This window comes from Cricetulus griseus, chromosome 2, assembly GCF_003668045.3.
Source record: "Cricetulus griseus strain 17A/GY chromosome 2, alternate assembly CriGri-PICRH-1.0, whole genome shotgun sequence".
NCBI lineage: Eukaryota > Metazoa > Chordata > Mammalia > Rodentia > Cricetidae > Cricetulus > Cricetulus griseus.
The window spans coordinates 341,937,523-341,961,501 of NC_048595.1; the positions used below are offsets into that span (position 1 = coordinate 341,937,523).

A 23,979-nucleotide genomic window follows, 5' to 3' on the forward strand; every position below is an offset into this window, starting at 1 on the left:
GGCCATAGCTAACCTCATGTTCCCTAGGTTCAAATTGTATTTCGTTGCTAAGCTATCAGTGCTGTTCAAGTTGTGTATTGAGTTATGGAGTCTTTGCTATTGTTTTGAATCTAATTACTATGGAGACCAATGTAAACAGATTGTGATTATGAGCTAGGCATTGCAGCACTATTAGACAATTGGGTTCTTAGTTGGCGGAACAGTAGTTCACCTGCACCATAGAAATGTGAAGAATCTCTTGCTCCTAATCACTTATTTTTATTTGTAGTATGATCGAAGCCTTGTCATATTCTGAACATACCATTCCTCATTCACTTTGTAAAGATGCAAATTCAGAAACTTCTAGGTAAGGATTTCTATTTACTGTACCATTTTGAAATCATGTTTTAAAAATAAGAGAATGAGTTGATACCTCCTGTGCCAGTCTGAAATGATTACTAACTGTACTAAAAGCCCAGGAAATAAGCAAAGAGCAGCATAGGCACTGTAGGGAAAAGGATCTAGCCAAAGAAATACACTCTGAGCGGAGCCAAAGAGACACACTTTGACCCAGCAACCAGAACCAAAGAAATGTACCCTGACTCTGAAACTAGTGCCAAAGAAGCATACTTTGTCCCTAGAATCAGAGCCAGTGAAAGAAATACACCCTGGTCCTAAAACTAAAGCCAGAAAGTCAAAAAGACCAGTAAAAGAAACACACTTTGGCCCTGAAACCACAGCCCAATCTGGCCCTAAGCCCATGCAGAAAACTAACCAATCCCTGAACAGAGAACTAGCCAGTCAGTTCAGGGATTCAAATTTGACCAATCCCCGCCCCCTGGAAAAACTTTATAAACCCTGTGTCCACTTGGAACTGTTAGGAGGAGAGAGAATAAAAATCCCTGAAGGAGCTTTGAGTAAAGAACTTCCTTTGCTGCAGAGCAACAGCAGAGAGAGGGGGGCGGACTGGCAGAGGGACAATGGCAGAACAGAGCAAGCAACGTTGTAACATTCTGTCAGGGAAAACATTCCCTTGACGGAGCAGAGTTGTTACACTCTGGGGGGCTGGAGCCGCAGGAGAAGCCCTTTTCTGCCAGAGCAGAGTTGATACACTGGGGAAGCCCCTCTTGAAACAGGGCTGTAAGCTGCTGTGTTTACTGTGACCTGTGGTATTCCTTGGCTCCTGAGCTCCAGGATACCTTTCCAAAAACTGTATAACACTTATTCTGTGATTCCGAGCCATCCAAAAGGCCTACAGGCACACAGTTTTGACATATCAATTAATTATTACAGATTTTCTTATACCATCTGTCTTTTAAAGACATAGGGAACTATGTTGGGACAATCATTTCAGGCACAAAAATATCAGTATTAGATATATTATTGAAATATTATTGTTCCTGCTCATCTTCTGACCCCTCATAGCATAAGAAATGCTTTTAGCTCATTTTAGTATTCTTTCCTTCATTTTGCACTACTGGGTGTTTAACCTAGAGCCTCAGGCAGGCTAGATAAGCTGTCTACTACTGAGCTATATCTTTAGCTCAGTATTATGCTGGGCCAACCCAGATGAGCTTCTGAGACCAAGTTGAGAGACCAGGCTTCGGGGCTTTAAGATTCAGTTATCTTCAGATTTATCCAGTTTGTCTTTTTAATTCTTCCATAAGGGTTAAACTGAATGCTTAAGAAATTTTGCTGAATTAGAAGGAAACTTCAGTACAATTTTGCTATAGAAAAGAACTCACATAATTAGGATTGATCTTGCTAGTTGTTGAAAGTAAAGCCCAATGAAGTTGTATTAAAATTGTCAGCCCAATGAAGTTGTATTAAAATTGTCACATCAATTGTGATGTCTGTTTTCATAGACTTATCATATAAATGCAGTTTTGTGGGGGTTTTTTCTGCTTTTTTTTTATTTCATTTTCTATTCCAACCACAGTTCTCCCTCCCACCCCTCTTACCACCCCAAAGTTTTGATTTTAAGAATGCTCATTAATGAAAGGGAATGAATGTAAGTTCAAATCTACATACAATTTTGTATGTTCTTTTTGGTTTGGAAAGAATGACTAATTTATTTGAATATTATACTTATTCCCTTATTTAGTTTATAAAATGTCTTTGCTTAGAAAATACTGGGAAGGCCAGGTGTGGTGGTGCATGCTTCCTTAATCCTAGCACTTGGTGCAGAGGCAGGCAGGCAGAGCTCTGTGAGGTCAAGACCAGGCTGGTCTACATAATGAGTTCCCTGTCAGCTAGGGCTACATAGAGAGGCCCTATTGAAAGAAAGGAGAAAGAGGGAGGGAGGGAAACAGAGAGCAAGAGAGAATAAAGGAATCATTTTCCAGTAATTGTTTTGTTCAAAGGAGACCAAAGAGCTTGGTTTGGTCTTTAAGTTTTAGCTTAATAAGTATTTTGTTATGATTTATTATAAATGGAAACTCTGGTTTGTTTGGAAATGAAATGTTCACAGTTCTGTGGTTTCATGCTTAATGATCATAAGTCATTTGTGTTGATAAATTTAGAATTAAATTTTTTTTTTTTTTTAGTTTTTCGAGACAGGGTTTCTCTGTGGCTTTGGAGGCTGTCCTGGAACTAGCTCTTGTAGACATCATCGTCTACTCACAGACATCCACATGCCTCTGCCTCCAGAGTGCTGGGATTAAAGGCATGCGCCACCAACGCCCGGCCAGAATTAAACACTTTTTATCCTTTTTTGTTTTCTTAAGTCTATTTTCAATTGTTAATTTTAGTCAACATTTTATTCTAAGTCTGTACAGTTAATAAGGATGATTGTGCAGTGTCTGGCTCAGATCCTTCAGGAGCCAGGTTGGGCTAGCTGTTCTGGGCTGTAACATCACTGGTGGGAAGGATCCGTGCAGACATTCAGATGATGGGTGGATAGCCCAGAATAATCCAAAGACAGAGTGTTGCATATTTAGATGATAGGCATCTAATTGTTTGGGGATTTTTTGTTGTTAATGAATGCGTTTTTTATTAGAATGTTTTCCCACAGTGCACAGAATTCTGAACGTGATGAATCTTCCTCAGTGCTACCTCTCTTGTCGCATGGAGTCCATGCTACTTCACAAACACCTGTTCTAACACCTCAGCCACCTCACAGAAATGAACATGGGGTTCAGTTTCCAGACTCTTCTGGTTCTGTTCGGCAGATGCTCCAAGAAGAGATGTTTAAATTAGTTCAGGTGAGTGTATGGCTATGGAAGTAAGTCTACATGTGAAACGTAGTTTAAAATAGCAGACTAGTCAGAATGAAATTCCATGCATTTCTCTGTTCTTATGAGTCATTGTATGTCATTCAAAATTCCTGCTCTGGACCTATAGTCTAGATACATCTACATATACATATAGTTCAGTAACTTATTTTTCTGGGCATTTTGGGTAAGGTGTTGGGTAGATGAAATCAGATCCCTGAAAGCCTCCAAATGTATTTTCTAGACAAGCTTTCAGACCAAATTTTGGCTTGGACTGAAAGTTTCTGTGGCATTTCAAATGCCTGTTCACTTTGACTTTCACTATCTTTCTGTGCACATTGTTTTCTTTCAACCAATAAATAGTTTTAAATGGTATATCTTTATTTTTATCTTTAATTATGTGTATGTATGTGTGTCTATGTGGAAGTATGTGCATGTGAGTGTAGTTGCCTGTGGAGGCCAGAAGAGAGCATCAGATCCCTTAGAGCTGGGGTTATAGGTCAGCTGTGAGTTGCCTGACATGGGTGTTGGGAGCCACCTCAGGGCCTCTGCAAGAGCAGCATATGTTCTTCACCACTGAACCATCTCTCCAGCCTCTCCTTTTTTCCTCTTAAAACATTAATTTCCCTCATACCTAATCTTCTACTCAGGTCTATGTTCACTTAGATATCTTTATATCTTTTTTAAAAAATTATTTATCTTTATTTTATGTGTGTTGGTATGAAGGTATCAAATTCCCTGGAACTGGAGTTGCAGACAGTTGTGAGTTGCTATGTGGGTGCTGGTTATTGGACCTGTGTCCTCTGGAAGAGCAGCCAGTGCTCTTGACCATTGTACCATCTCTTCAGCACATATTTTTATATCTTTTTTTTTTTAATGGGCTTCTTTTTTTTTAATTATTTTATTAGTTCTAGTTAGGGAACAAGCTTATTTCAAGTCCCTTCTCCCTCTCCCTCCCCTCACCCCAACCCTCCTCCCACCCCCAGTCTACCCCCCACCCCATCCACCCACCACTCCCCAGGCAGGGTAGGGCCCTCAACTGGGGCTCTGCAAAGTCCACCAAGTCTTCCTATGCTGGTCCTGGGCCCTTCCCCATGTGTCCAGGGCCAGAGTGTAACCCTTCATATGGGATGGGCTCTCAAAGTCCCTTCTTGCACCAGGGAAAAATACTAATCCACCACCAGAGGCTCCCTGGAGTGCAGAGGCCTCCTTATTGACATCCATGTTCAGGGGTCTGGATCAGTCTTGTACGGGCCTCCCAGACAGCATCTGGGGTCGATGTGCTCTCCCTTGTTCAGGTCAACTGTTCCTGTGGGTTTCTCCAACCTGGTACAGACCCCTTCGTTCTTCATTCCTCCCTCTCTTCAACTAAATTCCCGATTTCGGCTCATTGTATATCTGTGGATGTCTGTCTCTGTTTCCATCAGCCACTGGGTGAGGGCTCTAGGATGGCATAAAGAGAAGTCATCAATCTCATTTTAGGGGGAGGGTTTTTAGGTTATCCTCTCCACCGTTGCCTGGATTGTCAGATCGTGTCATCCTTGTAGGTCTCTGGAGATCTCCCTGGTTCCAGATCCCTTCTCGGGCCTATAGTGGCTCCCTCTGATATCATATCTCTCATCCTGCTCTCTTTCCTCTATTCTTCCCCCAACTCAGTTTCTGCCCCTCCATTTCCTCTCCTCTTCTCCTCTTCTCTTGCTCTTATTGTAGCAGCTCCTTTCCCCCCAACCTCATGCCCCCAATTAGTTCAGGAGTTCATGCCACTTCCATTCCTGGGGACCATTTATCCCTTAGAGTCCTTCATGTTTCCTAGTTTCTTTGGTGAAGAGCATTATATACTGGTAATCTTTTGCTCTATGTCTAAAATTCATATATCAGTGAGTGCATACCATGTTTGTCTTTTTGTGACTGGGTTACCTCACTCAGGATGGTTTCCTCTAGTTCCATCCATTTGCCTGGAATTTCAAGATTCCATTGCTTTTTTCTGCTGAGTAGTACTCCATTGTATAGATGTGCCACATTTTCTCAATCCATTCTTCAGTAGAGGGGCATCTAGGTTGCTTCCAGGTTCTGGCTATTACAAACAATGCTGCTATGAACATGGTTGAACATATGTCCTTGTTGTAAGTACATGCCCTATTTGGGTATATACCCAAGAGAGGAATGGCTGGATCTTGAGGTAGACTGATTCCCATTTTTCTGAGCAACCGCCATACTGATTTCCAGAGTGGTCTTACAAGTTCGCACTCCCACCAGCAATGGAGGAGTGTTCCTTTTTCTCCACATCCTCTCCAGCATAGATTGTCATTGGTATTTTTGATTTTAGCCATTCTGACAGGCGTGAGATGGTATCTCAGAGTTGTTTTGAGTTGCATTTCTCTGATGGCCAATGATTTTGAGCACTTTGTTAAGTGTCTTTCAGCCATTTCAGATTCCTCTGTTGAGAATTCCCTATTTAGTTCTGCACCCCACTTTTTAATTTCATTGTTTGGTGTTTTGGTGGCTAGCTTCTTGAGCTCCTTATATATTTTGGAAATCAGTCCTCTGTCAGATGTGGGATTGGTGAAGATCTTTTCCCATTCTGTGCGTGGTCATTTTATCCTACTGACTGTGTCCTTTGCCTTGCAGAAGCTTCTCAGTTTCAGGAGGTCCCATTTATTAATTGCAGACCTCAGTGTCTGTGCTACTGGCGTAATGTTCAGGAAGCAGTCTCCTGTGCCAATTTGTTCAAGGGTAGTTCCCACTTTCTCTTCTAGAAGATTCAGTGTGGCTGGATTTATGCTGAGATCTTTGATCCATTTGCACTTAAGTTTTGTGCATGGTGACAGGTATGGATCTATCTGCAATTTTCTGCATGTCTGAATCCAATTGTACCAGCACCATTTGTTGAAGATGCTTTCTTTATTCCACTGTATAACTTTAGCTTCTTTGTCAAAAATCAGGTGTTGGTAGGTGTGTAGGTTAATATCAGGGTTTTCAATTCGATTCCATTGGTCTATCAGTCTATTTTTGTGCCAATACCAAGCTGTTTTCAGAACTATGGCTCTATAGTAGAGCTTGAAGTCGGGGATGGTGATGCCTCCAGAAGATCCTTTATTGTAAAGAGTTGTTTTGGCTATCCTGGGCTTTTTATTTTTCCATATAAAGTTGAGTATTGTTCTTTCAATGTCTGTGAAAAACTGTGTTGGGATTTTGATGGGGATTGCATTGAATCTGTAGATTGCTTTTGGCAGGATTGCCATTTTTACTATGTTAATTCTACCTATCCAAGAGCATGGGAGATCTTTCCATTTTCTGGTATCTTCTTTAATTTCTTTCTTTAAAGTCTCAAAGTTCTTATTGTACAGGTCTTTCACTTTTTTGGTTAGTGTTACCCCAGATATTTTATGTTGCTTGTGGATATTGTGAAAGGTGATGTTTCCCTGATTTCTTTCTCATTGGATTTATCATCTGTATATAGTAGGGCTACTGATTTTTTTGAGTTAATTTTGTATCCTGCTACCTTGCTGAAGGTGTTTATCAGCCGTAGGAGTTCCCTGGTAGAGTTTTTCGGGTCACTAATGTAGACTATCATGTCGTCTGCAAATAGTGAAAGTTTTACTTCATCCTTTCCAATTTGTATCCCTTTGATCCCCTTTTCTTGTCTTATTGCTATAGCCAGAACTTCAAGTACAATATTGAAGAGATATGGAGAGAGTGGACAGCCTTGTCCTGTTCCTGATTTTAGAGGAAACGCTTTGAGTTTCTCTCCATTTAGTTTGATATTGGCTATTGGTTTGGTGTATATTGCGTTGATCATGTTTAGATATGTTCCTGTTATTCCTGTTCTCTCCAAGATCTTTATCATGAAGGGATGTTGGATTTTGTCAAAGGCTTTTTCAGCATCTAGTGAGATGATCATGTGGTTTTTCTTTTTCAGTTTGTTTATATAGTGGATTACATTGATGGATTTTCGTATGTTGAACCATCCTTGCATCCCTGGGATGAAGCCTACTTGATCATGGTGGATGATTTTTCTGATATGTTCTTGGATTCGGTTGGCCAATATTTTATTGAGTATTTTAGCATCGATGTTCATGAGGGATATCGGTCTGTAGTTCTCTTTCTTAGTCATATCTTTGTGTGGCTTGGGTATCAAAGTGATTGTAGCCTCGTAGAAAGAGTTTGGCAATATCCCATCTGCTTCTATTGTGTGGAACAGTTTGAGGAATACTGGAATTAGCTCTTGTTTGAATTTCTGGTAGAATTCTGCAGTGAAGCCATCTGGCCCTGGGCTTTTTTTGGTTGGGAGGCTTTTGATTACTGCTTCTATCTCATTAGGGGTTATAGGTCGATTTAAACTGTTTATCTGATCTTGATTTAATTTTGGTAAGTGATATTTATCCAGAAAGCTGTCCATTTCCTTTAGATTTTCCAATTTTGTGGAATACAGGTTTTCAAAGTATGACCTAAAGATTCTCTGGATTTCCTCAGTGTCCGTTGTTATATCTCCCTTTTCATTTCTGATTTTGTTAATTAGCATGCTCTCTCTCTGCCTTTTGGTTAGTTTGGCTAGAGGTTTGTCTATCTTATTGATCTTCTCAAAGAACCAACTCTTTGTTTCATTGATTCTTTGTACTGTTTTCCTAGTTTCTACTTTGTTGATTTCGGCTCTCAGGTTGATTATTTCCTGGCATCTACTCCTCCTTGGTGTGTTTGCTTCTTTTTGCTCTAAAGCTTTCAGTTGTTCTGTCAATTCTCTAATGTGACTTTCCTCCAGTTTCTTCATGTGAGCACTTAGTGCTATGAACTTCCCTCTTAGCACTGCTTTCAGGGTGTCCCATAAGTTCGGGTATGTTGTGTCTACATTCTCATTAAATTCTAGGAAGTCTTTAATTTCTTTTTTTATTTCTTCCTCAACCCAGGAATGGTGCAATTGGGAGTTATTCATTTTCCACGCAAATGTAGGTTTTCTGCAATTCGTATTGCTGTTGAATTCTAGCTTTAATGCATGGTGGTCTGATAAGATACAGGGGGTTATTTCAATACTTTTGTACCTGTGGAGGTTTGCTTTGCTGCCAACTATGTGGTCAATTTTTGAGAAGGTTCCATGTGGCGCTGAGAAGAAGGTATATTCTTTTGTGTTTGGATGGAATGTTCTATAGATATCTGTTAAACCCAGTTGTGTCATAACTTCTTTCAGATCCTTTGTTTCTTTGTTAAGTTTCTGTCTAGTAGTTCTGTCCAATGGTGTAAGGGGGGTGTTGAAGTCTCCTACTATAAGTGTGTGCGGTTTTACGTGTGGTTTGAGCTTTAGTAATGTTTCTTTTACAAAAGTGGGTGCTTTCGTATTAGGGGCATAGATGTTCAGGATTGAGACTTCATCTTGATGGACTTTTCCTGTGATGAGTATGAAATGCCCTTCTTTATCTCTTTTGATTTTAAAGTCTAATTTGTTAGATATTAGGATTGCTACCCCAGCTTGTTTCTTGAGCCCATTTGATTGGAAAATATTCCAGTGCTTGTAGGGTATCTATCCAAGACCTTCTGGCTTTCAGAGTTTCCTTTGAGAAGTCGGGTGTGATTCTGATTGGTTTGCCTTTATATGTTACTTGGCCTTTTTCCTTTGCTGCTCTTAATATTTTCTCTTTACTCTGTAGATTTGGTGTTTTGATTATTATGTGTCGGGGCGACTTCTTTTTGTGGTCCAGTCTGTTTGGTGTCCTGTAAGCTTCTTGTACTTTCATAGGCATATCCTTCTGTAGGTTGGGGAAGTTTTCTTCTATGATTTTGTTGAATATGTTTTCTGTACCTTTGAGCAGTGTTTCTTCACCTTCTTCTACACCTATTATTCTTAGGTTTGGCCTTTTTACGGTGTCCCATATTTCCTGGATATTTTGTGTTAGGGTTTTGTTGGACTTGAGGTTCTCTTTGGTTGATGAATGTATATCCTCTAGCGAGTCTTCAGTAGCTGAGATTCTCTCTTCCATCTCTTGAATCCTGTTGGATATACTTACATCTTTAGTTCCTGATCGTTTATCCAACCTTTCCATTTCCAACATGGTCTCATTCTGTGTTTTCTTTATTGTGTGTATTTCAGCTTTCATGCTTTGAACTATTTCAAGAGCTTCCTTCACTTGCTTGGATGTTTTTTCTTGGCTTTCTTTAGATTCTTTAAGAGATTTATTTATTTCTTGAATTTTTTGGTTTGTCTTTTCCTCCAATTCGTTTAATTTTTTGTTTGCTTTCTCTTCTATTTCTTTAAGGGATTTTCTTGTTTCCTCTTTAAAGGTCTCTATCAACTTGCTGAGATAATTTTTGAGGTCCATCTCATCTTCATGCTCTGTGTTGGGCTTTTCAGCTCTTGCTGGAGTGGAGTCCCTAGATTCTGGTGGTGTCATATTGGTCTTTCTGTTGTTGAGTGAAATCTTATTCTGTCTTCTCCCCATATCTTCTTTTAGTGGGTGCAGGTGGGTTCTCTCTATCTCCTCTTGTGGCCCAGTGGTGTGTGAGGGCTAGGAATTCAATGTCCACAACTCTAGATGATCTTGACGCTCCTGGTAGTCTCCTCACTAGTTCCTAGTTCCTCGGTCGTTCGGCAGAATGGAAGAGTGGGGTGCTAGCAGATTTGGGGCACAGGGAGCTCCTCCCTGCCTGGGCGTGTCTGGCCCAAGCTGGCAGGCACAGGCGGGGGTGGGGGGATGGGGATGGGCAGGGTGTGTGCTGTTCTGGCCTGGGGTTGGGAGCGGGCAGAAACTCACTCACCTAGTTCCAGGTCAGTCGGTGGCGGCGGAATGCTATTTTTATATCTTATATGCCATTTTATAGTAATAATTCTAGGCGCTAATTTCTCTCATTGAACCTTAGGAGTCTTGGTGAAAATACTCTTTTAGCACATGCACAGTCCCATGAAGCCGACTTGGTCCAGATTCTCCCCAGTTCCTTCCTACCCCTCCATTTAGGAATGCTACCTGCTCTACCAGCTTCAAGTATGCAAAGTATTTTTTCAACTGCTCTATGTCCTTTTGTCGCAATCTCCCCACCCCAATTTCTTTTGTTCTTGTTCTTGTTTAGACAAGTTCTTCATTCACTGTGTTTATCCTCTTGATTGTTTGACCCCACATATTATATGAGACTATAGTCTCTTATTTCTGTATCTCTAGCCAAACTTAGATTCCTTTTTTTTCAACATAATTAGTTATGAAGTAGTAACAAACATAATTTTATGGTTGGGCATCACCACAACATGAGGAACTGTATTAAAGGGTTGCGGCATTACCAACCTTAGATTCTTAGGATTTCATACTTCCATTGTCTTATATATGGGTGTGTGTTTTTTAGGACATTATTTTGATATAATCCTGGTTTCACTTTAAAATCTTCACTTTTCACATAAATTTTACAAATATCATATGCTGTCAGTCTTGTTTTAAAAGCATAAAGAATGTGACCTGCCAGGATGGTTCAGTGAGTGAAGTCCTTCTGTATCAGCATGAGGACCTAAGTTTAGTTCTCCAGCACACATCTGTAACCCCAGTGCTCTCAGAGGCGTAGGACCATCAGATCCCAGGGTCTCACTGACCAGCCAGTCTATCTGAATCTACAAGCGTCAGGTTCAGTGAAAGAGCCTGTCTCAAAAAAGGTGGAGAGAGGTCAAGGGAGATACTGGATGTTGACCCTCAGCCTTTACACATGCTTACAGGGACAGGTCTACCTGCATCTGCACACACCACATACAACACACACATGTACATGGATAGACAGATCACTCAGTATGGAGACAGATTGAAAAGACATACACAATAAGGTTAATGCTATTATCTTTGAAGACCAGATTATAAATGTTATTTTCTATTAATTTTCAAGTTAGCATTCCACATAATGTATTTCATCAGATATTTTCTTCTTTTTATTTTTTCTCTACAGAGCTTCTCTGTTTAATAGCTGTGGCTGTCCTGGAACTAACTGTAGAACAGACTGGCCTTGAACTCACAGAGACCCTCCTGCCTCTGCCTTCCTAGTGCTGGGATTAAATGCATGCACCACCACTGCCCAGCTTCAGATATTTTCTTTTTAGACTTAATTATTTTCTTATAATATGTTCCTCTTTTTTTTTTTTTAAACTTTGTGTGTGTGTGTGTGTGTGTGTGTGTGTGTGTGTGTGTGTGTGCGCGCGCGCGCGCGCGCATATCTCTATGCATGTGAAGTTCAGAGGACAGCTTGCAGGAGTTGGTTGCCTTGTGGGTCCCTTTGGTGGCTTGGAAAAAAAAGATCCACAAAAGGAGTGGCACTATTAGGAGGTATGGCCTTGTTGGAGAAAGTGTGTCACTGTGGAGGTGGGCTTTGAGGTCTCCTTTGCTCAAGATACACCCAGTGTCTCAGACCACTTCCTGTTGCCTACAAGATGTAGAACTATCAACTACTTCTCCAGCACCATGTCTGTCTGCATGCCACCATGTTCCCTGCCATGATGATAATGGGTTAAACCTCTGTAAATGTAAGCTAGCCCAGTTAAGTGTTTCCTTTATAAGAGTTGCTGTAGTCAAGGTGTCTCTTCACAGCAATAGACACTGTAACAAGACAGTCCCAGAGATAAAACTGAGGTTGTCAGGCTTGGCAACAAGCACCTCTACCTGCTGAACTATCTTGCTTGCCTGCCTGCTTGCTTTTTCTTTCTCCTCCTTCCTCTTTTGCTTCCTCCCCCTCCTCCTCTTTTTCTTCTTCCCTGTCTTCACTGGGGATCAAACTTGGGGCTTTGTGGATGCCAGGTGAGTGTTCTGTCCAGCTCAGTATTGTTTATAATTCGATGGAAACCATACATTTTTAAAACTTGTTATGCTGCCCTGTTGCTTTGTTTCATCAAGTAGGAATTCTTCTGTTGGCCTAGAAAACCCCACTACCAATCTTTTTCTTTAGTATTTTTCCCCTGTACTCTTGCAAGTCCAGTATTTTCCAGAGTTGATTCTTGGACCATAACATGAACACCATTTAGATATTAGAAATAAAAATTCTAGAAGCTGAAGAAATTGCTGCTCTTTCAGAAGACCCGGCTTTGACAACCAAAACCCAAGTGGTAGCTCACAACTATCCCTAGTCCCAGTTGCAGGGAGCTAATGTCCTCTTCTGCCTTCTGAGGGCACCAGACACACACATGGTATTCAGATATACATGTAGGCAAAACACCCATACACATAATAAAACTAAAAAATCCTAAAAGAAAGAAAGTTAGGCTTCCAGCCTAGACCTGTTGAATCAGCAACTGTGGAGGACAAGCTGAAAAGTGGTTTGGCAGGTCCTCAAAGACACACATGCTTCAGTCTGAGAAGTGTGGCAGTAGTCTGCTTCTCAGCAAACCTGCTATCTGCCTTTTGCCCAGCTGAGCTGATATGAGTGCTAGTTCTTGTCAAGCTTTCTTGCACGTAGAAAACTTACATCTCAGCACATGCTGACCCTAGCTCTGATCTTCAGACTCCTGACACCGGATGAGATGTGACATGGTCTTCAGGAATTTTTAATGCCACTGAGGTGATTGTTGTGTTCAGAAAAGTCTGGAAGCACTGGTGCCTGCCTTTACCTTTCATCCAGTCAATCCATACTCTTCCCTTGTGCTGCTCTGCTCTTTTCAAAACATACTTTCCCTGAAGCATCATCTCATTCCAGTAAGGTTCCCCCTGGATATCTTATGTGAGTTACTTGTGCAAATAGTCCCCTCTCTTTCCTGAGTTAGAATTCATGTCCCAAGATGACAGGAAGTTATATTCTGTCTCTTTTAAAAAAGCCTTCCTGCTTTAGTTTTTCACTAAAGCATTTGACAATGTGGCTTTTGCTGATATGTTAACCTTCCTTTCATTGGAGTTTTGTTTTGGTTTTTGGTTTTTCAAGACTGTTTTCTTTGTGTAGCCCAGGTTGTCTTCGAACTCACTCCATAGACTAGGCTGGCCTTGAGCTCGGAGATCTACCTGCCTCTGCCTCCCAAGTACTGGGATTTAAGGCATGTGCCACCACTGTCCTGCCTTTTCATTGTTTTTAAGGTATTGTTTGTTTTATTCTAGCTGCAACAGATCAATTTCCTGAGCCTAATGCAAATAGTGGGGCCATCTGTTGCTAATCTCCCAGACATGCATCGACTTCTTCAGCAGCTTCAGCCTGTGCATTCTGTGGAAAGCCAAATACCAAAGCCTAGAAGGAGTAGTTGTACTGAAGTCAACAGCAGACAGAAATGTTTTGCTAACCCAGAGTCCATGGGAGAGTGCAGCAGGGAGCCTGGCAAGAACAGCCTTCTGGACCATGGAGGAATCAGTCAGCCTGATCAAGACAGTAATGGAAACACACAGGTAATTCACACAAAGATACCAATAGAACTTAGAAAACAGCTTATTTGGCAAAATGCTTGAAGGCTTGAGGCATGGTGGTAGCAACAGATCCCTGGACTCACCATCAAGCTCACTTAACCTACTTGGTGTGTTCTTGGCCAATGAGAGAACCTGTTTTAAAACAATAAAACAAGACAAAAAACAGTAGATGGCACCTGAAGATTGACAGCCAAGGTGGTTCTATGGTCTCTACCTGCACATGCACTCTGGTTTTATTTCTGTTCCTGTCATAAAATAACCAGACAAAAAGCAACTTGGAGGAGAAAGGGTTTATTTCACCTTTCAGTTCCAGGCTATAGTCCATTATTCAGGTCAAAGTAGAAGGAACTTGAAGCAGCTAGTCATCTCACATCCATAGTCAAAAGCAGAGAGAAATGAATATGAGCCTTGTTTGCTTGCTTATGCTCAGTGCCATTTCTCCACTTTTGCACAGTTGGGAACCCCCATGCCTAGAGAATGGTGCCACACACTATGGGCTGGGTCTTCCCATGTGAATTAACTTAAAGAATCTTCCACATGTCACAGACCAACCTAGTATAGACAATCTCTTATTGAAACTGTTTTCCCTTGTGATTCTAGGTTGTGTCAAGTTAACAATAAAAGCCAATCACATACACACATACACACACACACACACACACACACACACACACACACACAGGATAGGTAGCATTTGTGTCCTACTCAGTTGATTGGTGGATTTTTGTTGTTTGAATAAATGTATTTAGCAGTTTTTTTACATGCTATCTGTTCACTTCATGCTGAATATCATTTTCAAAAAGAAATTTGTAATATATCCTAAATTTATATAATACTATTTTTCTTTCAGGATATTCCACATGGGAGTATTCCTTTGTGCCAATTAGATGGCCAGCCTAAGATGAGAGGTCAAACTGGAACATCTCAAAGCTTTCCACCCACCTCATGTTCTCACACTCCTGCTGGAGATCCTGGCCTGCAGCTTCTGTTCCCACCTGATGCTGTCCAGAGGGCTCCTCAGCTGATCCCACCTGCCAGAACAATCACTCCTGGGAGTGGTTTTCCTTTGCTTCATTTTCAGCCCAAGCATGAATTCAAGCCCCTTTCCTTACCTCTAGAAAGAATTCCAGAAGTTCCTTTCAGGCCTCAGGCCCAACCAAAAGAGGCATGGGGATTATCTGATTCTTGCCAACTTCCTCTGTCTCAGAGAATAGTGCACAGCACTTCATGTCATTTAGATTCAAGCCACCATAATGTAGAAGCCATGAAAAAGGCAGACTCTCTCCTCAGAGACATCCCTAAGAATGTGAACTTGGGTCAGTATGTTGGACAACAGTACTTGGCACCTCAGCAGGATTCTTCAGTATTTATAAAGCCAGAAAGTGTGTTTGATGTTAAACCAGGGCCCCCTGAGACAGCTCTTCAGAATTCTGTTGGACTTCCTTTACTACACCTGCAGTTTAAGCCTCCTTATATGTTCTCATCACCATCGAAAGCAGCAAGTAGATTGCCCTCAGTACCTCCTCAATCTGGCACAGAAGGAAGAAAATATCCACAACTATCATTACTTCATTCATGTCTGCCCCCGGAGAATATGGTAATGACTTTTTGTGTGGTGATTGAAAAGCTGTTTTGTTTTCCCATGCTGTAAATACTGTTATGTTCTGTGACAGCTTGAGAATGTGTCTTGACCATATACAAGAACATGGGTATATGTCTTTGTTAGGGCTACTATTGCTGGAATGAAACACCATGACCAAAAGCACTGAAGGAGGAAAGGTTTTATTTGGCCTACACTTCCCTATCACTGAAAGTTCACCATTACAGGAAGTCAGGGCAGGAACCTGAAGGCAGCTAATGCAGAGGCCATGGAAGGGTGCTGCTTCCTGTCTTGTTCCCTATAGCTTGCTCAATCTGCTTTCTTATAGAAGCTAGGACCACCTCCTCAGGGATGGCACCAGCCACAATGGGCTGGGCCCTTCCACATCAATCATTAATTAAGAAAATGCCCTACAGGCCTGCCTACAGCCTGATCCTATAGAGGCATTTTCTTAATTGAGGTTCTCTGAGATGATTTAATATTGTGTCAAGTTGACATAAAACTGTCCAGCACACATGTGCATACCATTCATACCACGGTTGAATGTTAGAGGGCAGCTTGTGTAGGCTAGTTCTCTCCTACCTTGTGGGCTCTGGGAACCAAATCATCAGCTCAGCAGCAAGCCCTTTGCCTGCTGAGTGGTTTGTCAGCCTATTTCTTAGGATAATTCTCTTGCGACAATAGCATATAATTTAGGGATAAAATGGTTTTACATTTTAAGTATTTTAGGTATTTTATATAAATATCAGAATTTATACTCTATCATACATATATAAGATATAAATAAATTTACTAGGTAGCGTGTTGTATGTGTAGCAAGTGCACGTGGTGTGCTTGAAGTTTCAAGCAGTTGGGATATGATCATCTTCAAATCTGTTTCGGATAAAAGGCTTTTGTTTAGATTTATTTTAATTATTATGTATACAGTGTTCTGTCTACATGTATGATTTTATGTCAGGAGAGGGCATCAGATCTCATTACAGATAGTTGTGAGCCACCATGTGGTTGCTGGGAATTGAAATCAGGATCTCTGGAAGAGCAGCCAGTGTTCTTAACCTCTGGGCCATCTCTCCAGCTCCAGATAAAAGTTTTTAAGCACATGCCAGTTTGTCATTAGCTTTCCATGTAACAAGTCAGTAGCTTTATAAATACATCAAATCCTCTTCAATGATACTATCTTTGATGTATGAAATTCAGATTTAGCTTCTAACTTTGTAACTCTGTAGTAGCATATTAGGATAGTAATTGAGTAACTTATTCTCTGCTATACTTAACTACTCACAGGTGCTACTATGGAGAGAAATGTTTATTCATTAGCAGAAGTGTTAGTCATGCCTCGTTTTCTGAACATACTATAAACAGAAGAGGGGATTGAAGATGTAGAATTTTAGAGTTTTTGTTTGTTTGTTTGTTTGTTTTTGTTAGAATAAGGTGCTGAACCCTAAGTTCTCCTTATCCTGTTTAGGGATTATCAATATATGCTGATAATGCTCACTCCAACTATAGTCTTCAACCACCACATCCTGCCTCTTGTGTTTATAGTCAGTTAAATGCCATACATATAGTTCCCTCACAGGGAGGAAGATTTTATATGGAAATGGAGTTTAGAAGATGGGAACTTTACTTTTGAAACAAGGTGACTTATTTGAGGGCAAAGGTTGCATCTGAGTGGTCGAGTACTGACTTAGTGTGCTTAAGGCCCTGAGCCGGTCTCCAGGGGAGAAAGTAAAAAAAGACCTATGTGAAACTTTAACGGCCCTCTCTAACTATCTAAACTGTGGATATTCATTCTTTGTTGAGTTTGATGTGTTCTGTCTCTTATGTGTCTTAGTTTAATTTAAACAAACATTTCCTTTGGTTTTTCAACATGGTTGTGTATTTGAATTGTTCTGCTTTCTTTCTGTAGTACAAGAAGCCCCAGCTTATCCCACTTGAAAACCTCATGGCATTTAAAAGGCGCCAACAAAAACAAGCACATGATGTATTTGAACAAGGCGATTCTGGTCATCTTCAGCTTCTAAAGGTCAATGTGGAACCATCCAAAATAACACAAGGAAAGAAGAGGCAAGTTCTGAATAAAATGTTATCTGTTAACGTGGTATGCCAAGGTTGTAAAGATTGTTCTGCTTCGGTCCCTTCATAGTAATGTAATTAGTAGTTTCCGTGTCTGCTACCATGTATTTAACTAATCTCATAGTGAGGAAAGATTTCTCCTGTTGTGAGAAATGCTATCTTTTTCCCCCTCTCCATTTTTCGTAAGGTTTTCTTTCTTTTGTGGGCTGGAGCGTTTTTCTCCATGTTTCTGTGACAGAATGAACAGTTATGTTCTATAGCACTAATATTTTTGATCAGGCAAAATTCCATAAGCAGTTCAACACTTTGAACCAGTATTTATTTTTACTCGCTTTACCATATATCCTCCAAACTGTTACAAGGCAGCAGGAGAGTTGGTGATGACAGGAAGTGTTCCAGGGCACAAACAAATATGAGTGTAGAAGCAAGACTGCTTAAGACTAACTGGAGAGCACCTATTATTACAGCCTTTGACCTTTGGGGTGTGTATGTGTGTCCAAGACGTGATGATTAGTACGTTATGTGTATAGAGCATGTGTTTAAAGTTACCAGTGCTATCCTTTCCACTGTTGAAGTCTCCTTGCTGAGGTTTTTATTTAGTCTCTTCAAGGAGCTTAATGGAGGTTTTCTTGGGTTTCTGGCACCAGCTTCTAATATGCAACAGAGAGAGTTTGAAAACTGCTTGAAAGGTATATCTATCCCCACATTCTAGTGACCAAATCAGAATACTTAATTCAGTGTTACCTATAACTGTTTGTATTCTAGCAGAAGATCTTGTTAATTAAATCTTGTGAGATGGATTTTCAGCAATTGTTTTCAAGTAGCAAGACACAAATGAGAACCTAAAGTTACTATAAGGGAAACCATGTTCTATGCTATTGTCTTCTACAGGCAAAGCAGACGAGCTGAACGAGAGCTACAAGAAGAAAGAGCTCAGAAGCCAAGAAGAAAGCAAAGTGTTAGTTTCCGACCAGATGATTCCCTCATTAGTAATGGGTCAGAAGTCATCATGGAACCCAAGGTTGGAGCTCAGAAGCCAAGAAGAAAGCAAAGTGTTAGTTTCCAACCAGAGGATTCCCTCGTTAGTAATGGGTCCGAAGTCGTCATGGAACCCAAGGTACAGAACAACTACAGTAGATTCTTCCCTAACTTTCATGGAACACTTTGGGCTGTGAAGCCCTGGTTGCTGGAAGTTTCTGGCTATGGTTTGGAGGGTCTGGCCATTGTAAGACACAAGAACTCTGCTGATTCCCTCCACAGATGGACACACTCAGTTATGGATGTGAAAAACCACTGGGTGGCAAATTGAAAACTGCAGATTAGAGCATCTGCCTGTTGACTGATGTGTATAAAGTCACCCTGGGTTTTTCTCTGTCTTAATGACATGGTACATGATGTCATTTCCTGTTAAGGGTTATCCAGGTAGATTTTCTATATAACATATTATAAATCATAACTCTTTAAGCATTCATTCTGCGTTTGCAAAAAAAAATTAAAGAGATGCATAATTTCATTCATGTATGTTTTAAAGCCTTGATTTTTCATTTAGTCCTCATGAATGTGTCTAGAGGCACTAAATGTCTTTTGAGTCCATTAAAGACTTTAGCAGGATAGGGGTACAGTTTGAGTGTCAAGTCTGCCTTGCTATGGAGACTTGTTCATAGTAACTAGTAAGTTGGTATTAAATTGGTAATACCACTTTTTTATTGCTTGACTTTTGGATTTCATGAACTCTTATACAGTTGCTTTATCAGAGTAAACAGGCCTAAAATGATGGAAATGCAACCTGTAACTAAGAATTTAATCTTCATAGCTCTTAGATTTTTTTTCCAAAATAATAAATGCTTTTGAATTATTAATAGATTGATTGTTTGGCTCCATTTAGGAACAACTAGAACATTGTGGTTCTCAGCCTTTGGAGAAATTTGACATTCCTTTTGGTATGTATATACAGGATTAATGTCTAAGTTTAGTGTTAAGTCAGCTGTTTAGAAATAAATATAATAAGGCTGGGTGGTGGTGACGCATACCTTTCATCCAGTGCTCAGGAGGATCTCTGAGTTTGAGGCGAGACTAGTTTATGAATCAAGATCCAAGATAGCCAGGGCTATGCAGAGAAATTCTTGTCTTGGGATGGGAGAGGGAAGAAATAAAAACAAGAAAAGCAGCTGGGTGGTGGTGGCCCATGCCTTTAATCCTAGCACTCAGTAGACAGAGGCAGGCAGATCTCTGTGAGTTCGAGACCAGCCTGGTCTATAAGAGCTACTTCCAGGACAGCCTCCAAAGCCACAGAGAAACCCTGTCTCAAAAAACAAACAAAAAACTGAGACTAAATTACTGTCTTAGTTAGTGTTCTATTGCTGTGAAGAGACACTATGACCACAGAACCCTTTTTGAGGTGGGGCTGTCCTGGAACTGGCTCTGTAGACAAGTCGGGTCTTGAAATCAGATATCTGCTGGCCTATGCCTCCCAAGTGCTGGGATTATAGGCATGTGCTCGCACCAACCCGGCAAAGCAACTCTTATGAAAAAAAGTATTTAATTGGGGCTTGCTTACAGTTTCAGAGGGTTAGTCCATTGTCATCATGGCAGGGAGTATGGTGGCAAACATAGTTTTGGAACAGTAACCGAGAGCCACATCCTGATCTACAAGCAGAGAGAGGGTGGCAGAGAAAGAGAGAAGACTGGGCATGGCTTGGGCTTTTAAAACCTCAAAGCCTACCCTAGGTGACACACTTCCTCTAACAAGGCCACACTTCCCAGTCCTTTCAAACAGTTCTGCTCCCTGATGACTAAACATTCAAATATATAAGCCTATGGGGGCCGTTCTTAGTCAAACCACTACAATTACTTTCTTATTCTGTTTGAGAAGGTGGAGGGTCTTTGTACTTTTTTTTTTATCCAGTAGAGTAGTGGTTGACATAGGTCTGATCGAGACCATGTGTGCTCTTATGAATAGAGTTTTACTGTAACATACCTCTCAAGGCTTTCAGACCACAGCAAAGTAAAGGAGTTGCTACAAAGACTTATGTACACCTACCTGGCACTGTACAGAGAAAGTTTGCCAAGCTCTGCAGTAAAATGATGTAGTGAATTAGAATTTTTTCAAATAAAAATGGTCTAAATACAGAAATTATGGGCAACCATGCCTAGCATTTGGTTTGTCATAGAAAATACATATTTGTTAAAAATGCAAGAGTCAGTTCAGAACAGTGTTGTTTGTATGATGCTATTTTTTTTCCAAGACAGGGTTTCTCTGTGTGTAGCTTTGTAGACCAGGCTGGCCTTGAACTCACAGAGATCTGCCTGCCTCTGCCTCCCCAGAGATGGGATTAAAGGCATGTACCACCACTACCCAGCTTTATGATGTTATTTTTAATGACTATGTAGTATACCAGTGGGTGTGCATTGTGTTATACCAAACAACACTTCTGTGATTCTCTGCATACTTAGTAAATCATTCATTGAACTCAATCTTCAATGCCTTCACCTCCCACAGGTGGGGGTATGGTAGGTACTAACCCTTTAACAATGTAATTGGTTCCTCTGGTGACCAACCTTGACCCTGAAGCTGTTTAGGAATCTTCTAGGAGTTACCTCATTAGCATAAACTCTGGTCCCTATGAATAAAAAGCTCAATCTTACTTAAGAACTTCTAAAGGTGTAGAAAACTGCCTGGAACCAAAGACCAAATATGTGTTTATTATGCCCAATTGTTTTATGTCTATCTAATTATACCTTATTTATTAATTGTAATTGTTATTCTCTTATTCCAGCTAGTCTTCCTAGGCCATCTTCCTGTAGAATCTCAGTCTAACTCAGACTGCCATAAAATACTTAGGACTTTGATTCTGCTCTCGTAGAGCTTCTCTGCTTGGGGGAAAGACCGCTTGTAAGTCATTGTCTTTCCTGCCCAAACTGGTTTTTCCCCCCTTTTATGTTATCTCTCTCCATTCATATTAATGTCAATGAAAAAACAGCCCCCAAATTCTGCCTTTTACTCTCCCTTCTTACCCAGCCACTAGCCCAACCTAGCCTTTCTTACCTCCTTTGTAACATGGCTACAGAAGCCTTACCTGATTATCTTCAGTTTTGTTCATTCAACTCTACTTTCCACTTGTGGGGTGGTTTTTCTACAATATTGATCTGATCATATTGCTTCCACTGGATCTTCATTAGCTAGAGAAGGTTCTAGGTTTCTGGGCCTGTCATACAGTGTCCTCTACAAATGTAGGTTTGATTCACTGTGTCTTTAAGATGTACTTTATACAGCACCTCATGTAGAAAATGCACTTTGATAACAACCCAACACACACCTCTAGTTACTGTGCTTCCAGTAACATGTTGGCTCTCAGTGATTGCTTTCAGTATTTTGTTATATTTAAGAAATGTTAGAAGATGATGTTAATACCGCGGCTGGACTGCACTTCTTGGCCTCTGTACGAAAGAAAGCTGTAGGAATTCAGGATGCGAGTACAAACACAGACCCAGGTAAATACTTAAAAAATTAAAAAGTTCATATATTATAGCTGAGACATACATAGCTCAGTGGTTAAGAGTACTTGCTATCCTCCAGAGATCCAAGTTCAGTTTCTAGCATCCATGTTGGCAATTTCACAAGTGACTGTAATTCCAACTGCAGGGGATCTGATGTAGTCTTCTGGCCTCTGGGTATCTGTATTTAGCATATATACTAACACATACACATAGTTAAAAAATAACATCTTTTATAACGTTGGTAAGGTATTTATATTTTTTCTTTAAGGCAGTGATTTAAAGGGAATTTTAAGTTAGGTGATATTAGTTATTTATCCCAAGTTATTCTCCTTAATTTCTTCCTAGGAAAAATTAAAAATAGCATTTACGATAGCCTGAACTTGTAATTTAAGTAAAACATAAAGTAGATATTTTGATTACAAACATTTTAAAGATCTCAAGTGAGTATAAAGAATGTTTTGAATTAGACTCCCTAGGCCCTGGGTTTCCTTCACTGGAAATGTAGACCTAGAGTGACAGGCTTGGGTTCTAACTAGTGAAGTTGAAGGGAGAAGAAGACTAGATTTTGGTTAGTCTGTGAGGGCAAGTGACTGTCCTTGAGCAGAGGTGTATAGAACTTTTCCAAGTATTCATTATGCATCCTCTGATTTTGTCCTCTTACAAAATACACAAATACTCATTGATATAATATAGCAAGCTATGACAAATATGAAAGCATACATTTCACATAACTAGGTGCAGAGCATAGTAAAAATGTCCTTTCATATTATCTGAACTCCTGGTCTCTGGGTATTCCCATATTCCTAGCTTTTCCCTGAGAATTTAACTGTCATGTCCCACTGTTGTTTTTTCCAGTTATCTTTAGATACTCTTATAATGTATCTTAACAGGCTATTTTTTTTTAAGATTTTATTTATTTATTATGTATACAACATTCTGCTTCCATGTATATCTGCACACAAGAAGAGGGCACCAGATCTCATAAGGGATGGTTGTGAGCCACCATGTGGTTGCTGGGAATTGCACTCAGGACCTCTGGAAGAGCAGCCAGTGTTCTTAACCTCTGAGCCATCTCTCCAGCCCCCGGCTATTTCTTTATACTGTATTTACATCACAATACATTTACAGCAGTGTTGAAGGTGATGCTTATGTGTAGTCAATATTATTGCATAGTTCATGCATACTAATAAATGCTAGTTCAGTGGTATTTAAAATACTTTATATTATGTAATAATCCTTAATATGTTGTTTAAGTCTGAAAAAATTAGATGGCATGGAACACCTTTTTTTGTCATGTAAAATGTTACCTCATATCTGAAAATTACCAACTAGTCTGTTTTCAGAACTGCATTGGGTTTATGTCCTTTTCATTTCCTTTGACTTCTACTTATATTAAACATTCCCTTCTGTAACGATAACTATTTCCGCCAGACACCTGAGCCCCGCCAACACACTAGGGCCCCCAAACAACATACAGAGTCTTATATTATTTACAATGTTTCAGGCCAATGACTAGGATTTCGTATTTGCTAGCTCTGTCTTAAGTTTCAACCATAACCATTAATCTATATATTTTACAAAGACTTATCTTATTGAGGATGGCATGCTATCTCTCTTCACAAGATCACATGGCGACCGTCTCTCTACTACATTTCCCAGAATCCTTCTCTCCTCCTAGTTTCAATACCACTCTAGATGTGTTTTAGGTCCTGATGGCCCATGTGATGATTGTGACATTCATTATAACAAAATGTTGCCTTTTTAAAATGTTGCTCGAAGTTCGTTCAAACCAGAAAGAAAAAAATGAAAAGCCTATTATCAGGCAATCCTGTTCATTCTGGTAACAGCTTTGATACCTGATTTGTTTTTCCTGAGACAAAACATTTCAGAAACAACTTGTCACATCTAATTTGTCTGTAAGATATACACTACCTGTCCTTAAAGAGTGTGATATTTGAAACTAAAAGAAAATGATTTTGAAAATGACAAACAAACAAACAAAAAATCCTCTCCTAGTCCCACCTATCTTGCTTCCTTATTGGCCAACAGTGCTTTATTTATCAACCAGTAAGACAAACATACACACAGAACGACTTCCCCCATTACCCTTCTATTACCAAGAGTATTCTATAAGGATATTCCTTTTGCATTTTTGCCATAAAATATTTAACCAGCTTCTGATTGTTGAGTGCACTGGGTTAGACAGTTCTTAGAGTTGTTTTCTTTCTTCTCTGGCTGGCCCAGAACTGGCTGTGTAGACACAGATAGCCTTGTATTCAGAGATCCC

At 40.2% G+C, this 23,979-nt stretch overlaps 1 protein-coding gene across 18 annotated transcripts in view; it reads left to right on the forward strand.

Moving 5' to 3' along the window:
• Positions 1-23,979, forward strand: part of Cplane1 (ciliogenesis and planar polarity effector 1) — a 99,234-nt gene that overhangs the window by 53,288 nt on the left and 21,967 nt on the right. For 13 of the 18 annotated variants that reach the window (XR_004768559.1, XR_003482447.2, XR_003482448.2 and 10 more), the window contains 8 exons: positions 269-346; positions 2,978-3,182; positions 13,223-13,504; positions 14,373-15,119; positions 17,029-17,186; positions 18,087-18,312; positions 19,081-19,135; positions 21,582-21,686. Coding sequence is in view for 15 of the 18 variants with exons in the window: in XM_027401316.2 (XP_027257117.1) it covers positions 269-346; positions 2,978-3,182; positions 13,223-13,504; positions 14,373-15,119; positions 17,029-17,186; positions 18,087-18,312; positions 19,081-19,135; positions 21,582-21,686 (1,856 nt within the window). In the remaining 3 variants the exon portion in view is untranslated. The remainder of the gene's footprint in view (positions 1-268; positions 347-2,977; positions 3,183-13,222; positions 13,505-14,372; positions 15,120-17,028; positions 17,187-18,086; positions 18,313-19,080; positions 19,136-21,581; positions 21,687-23,979) is intronic. The other 5 variants (XM_035440598.1, XM_035440599.1, XM_027401320.2 and 2 more) reach the window with 4 other exon arrangements.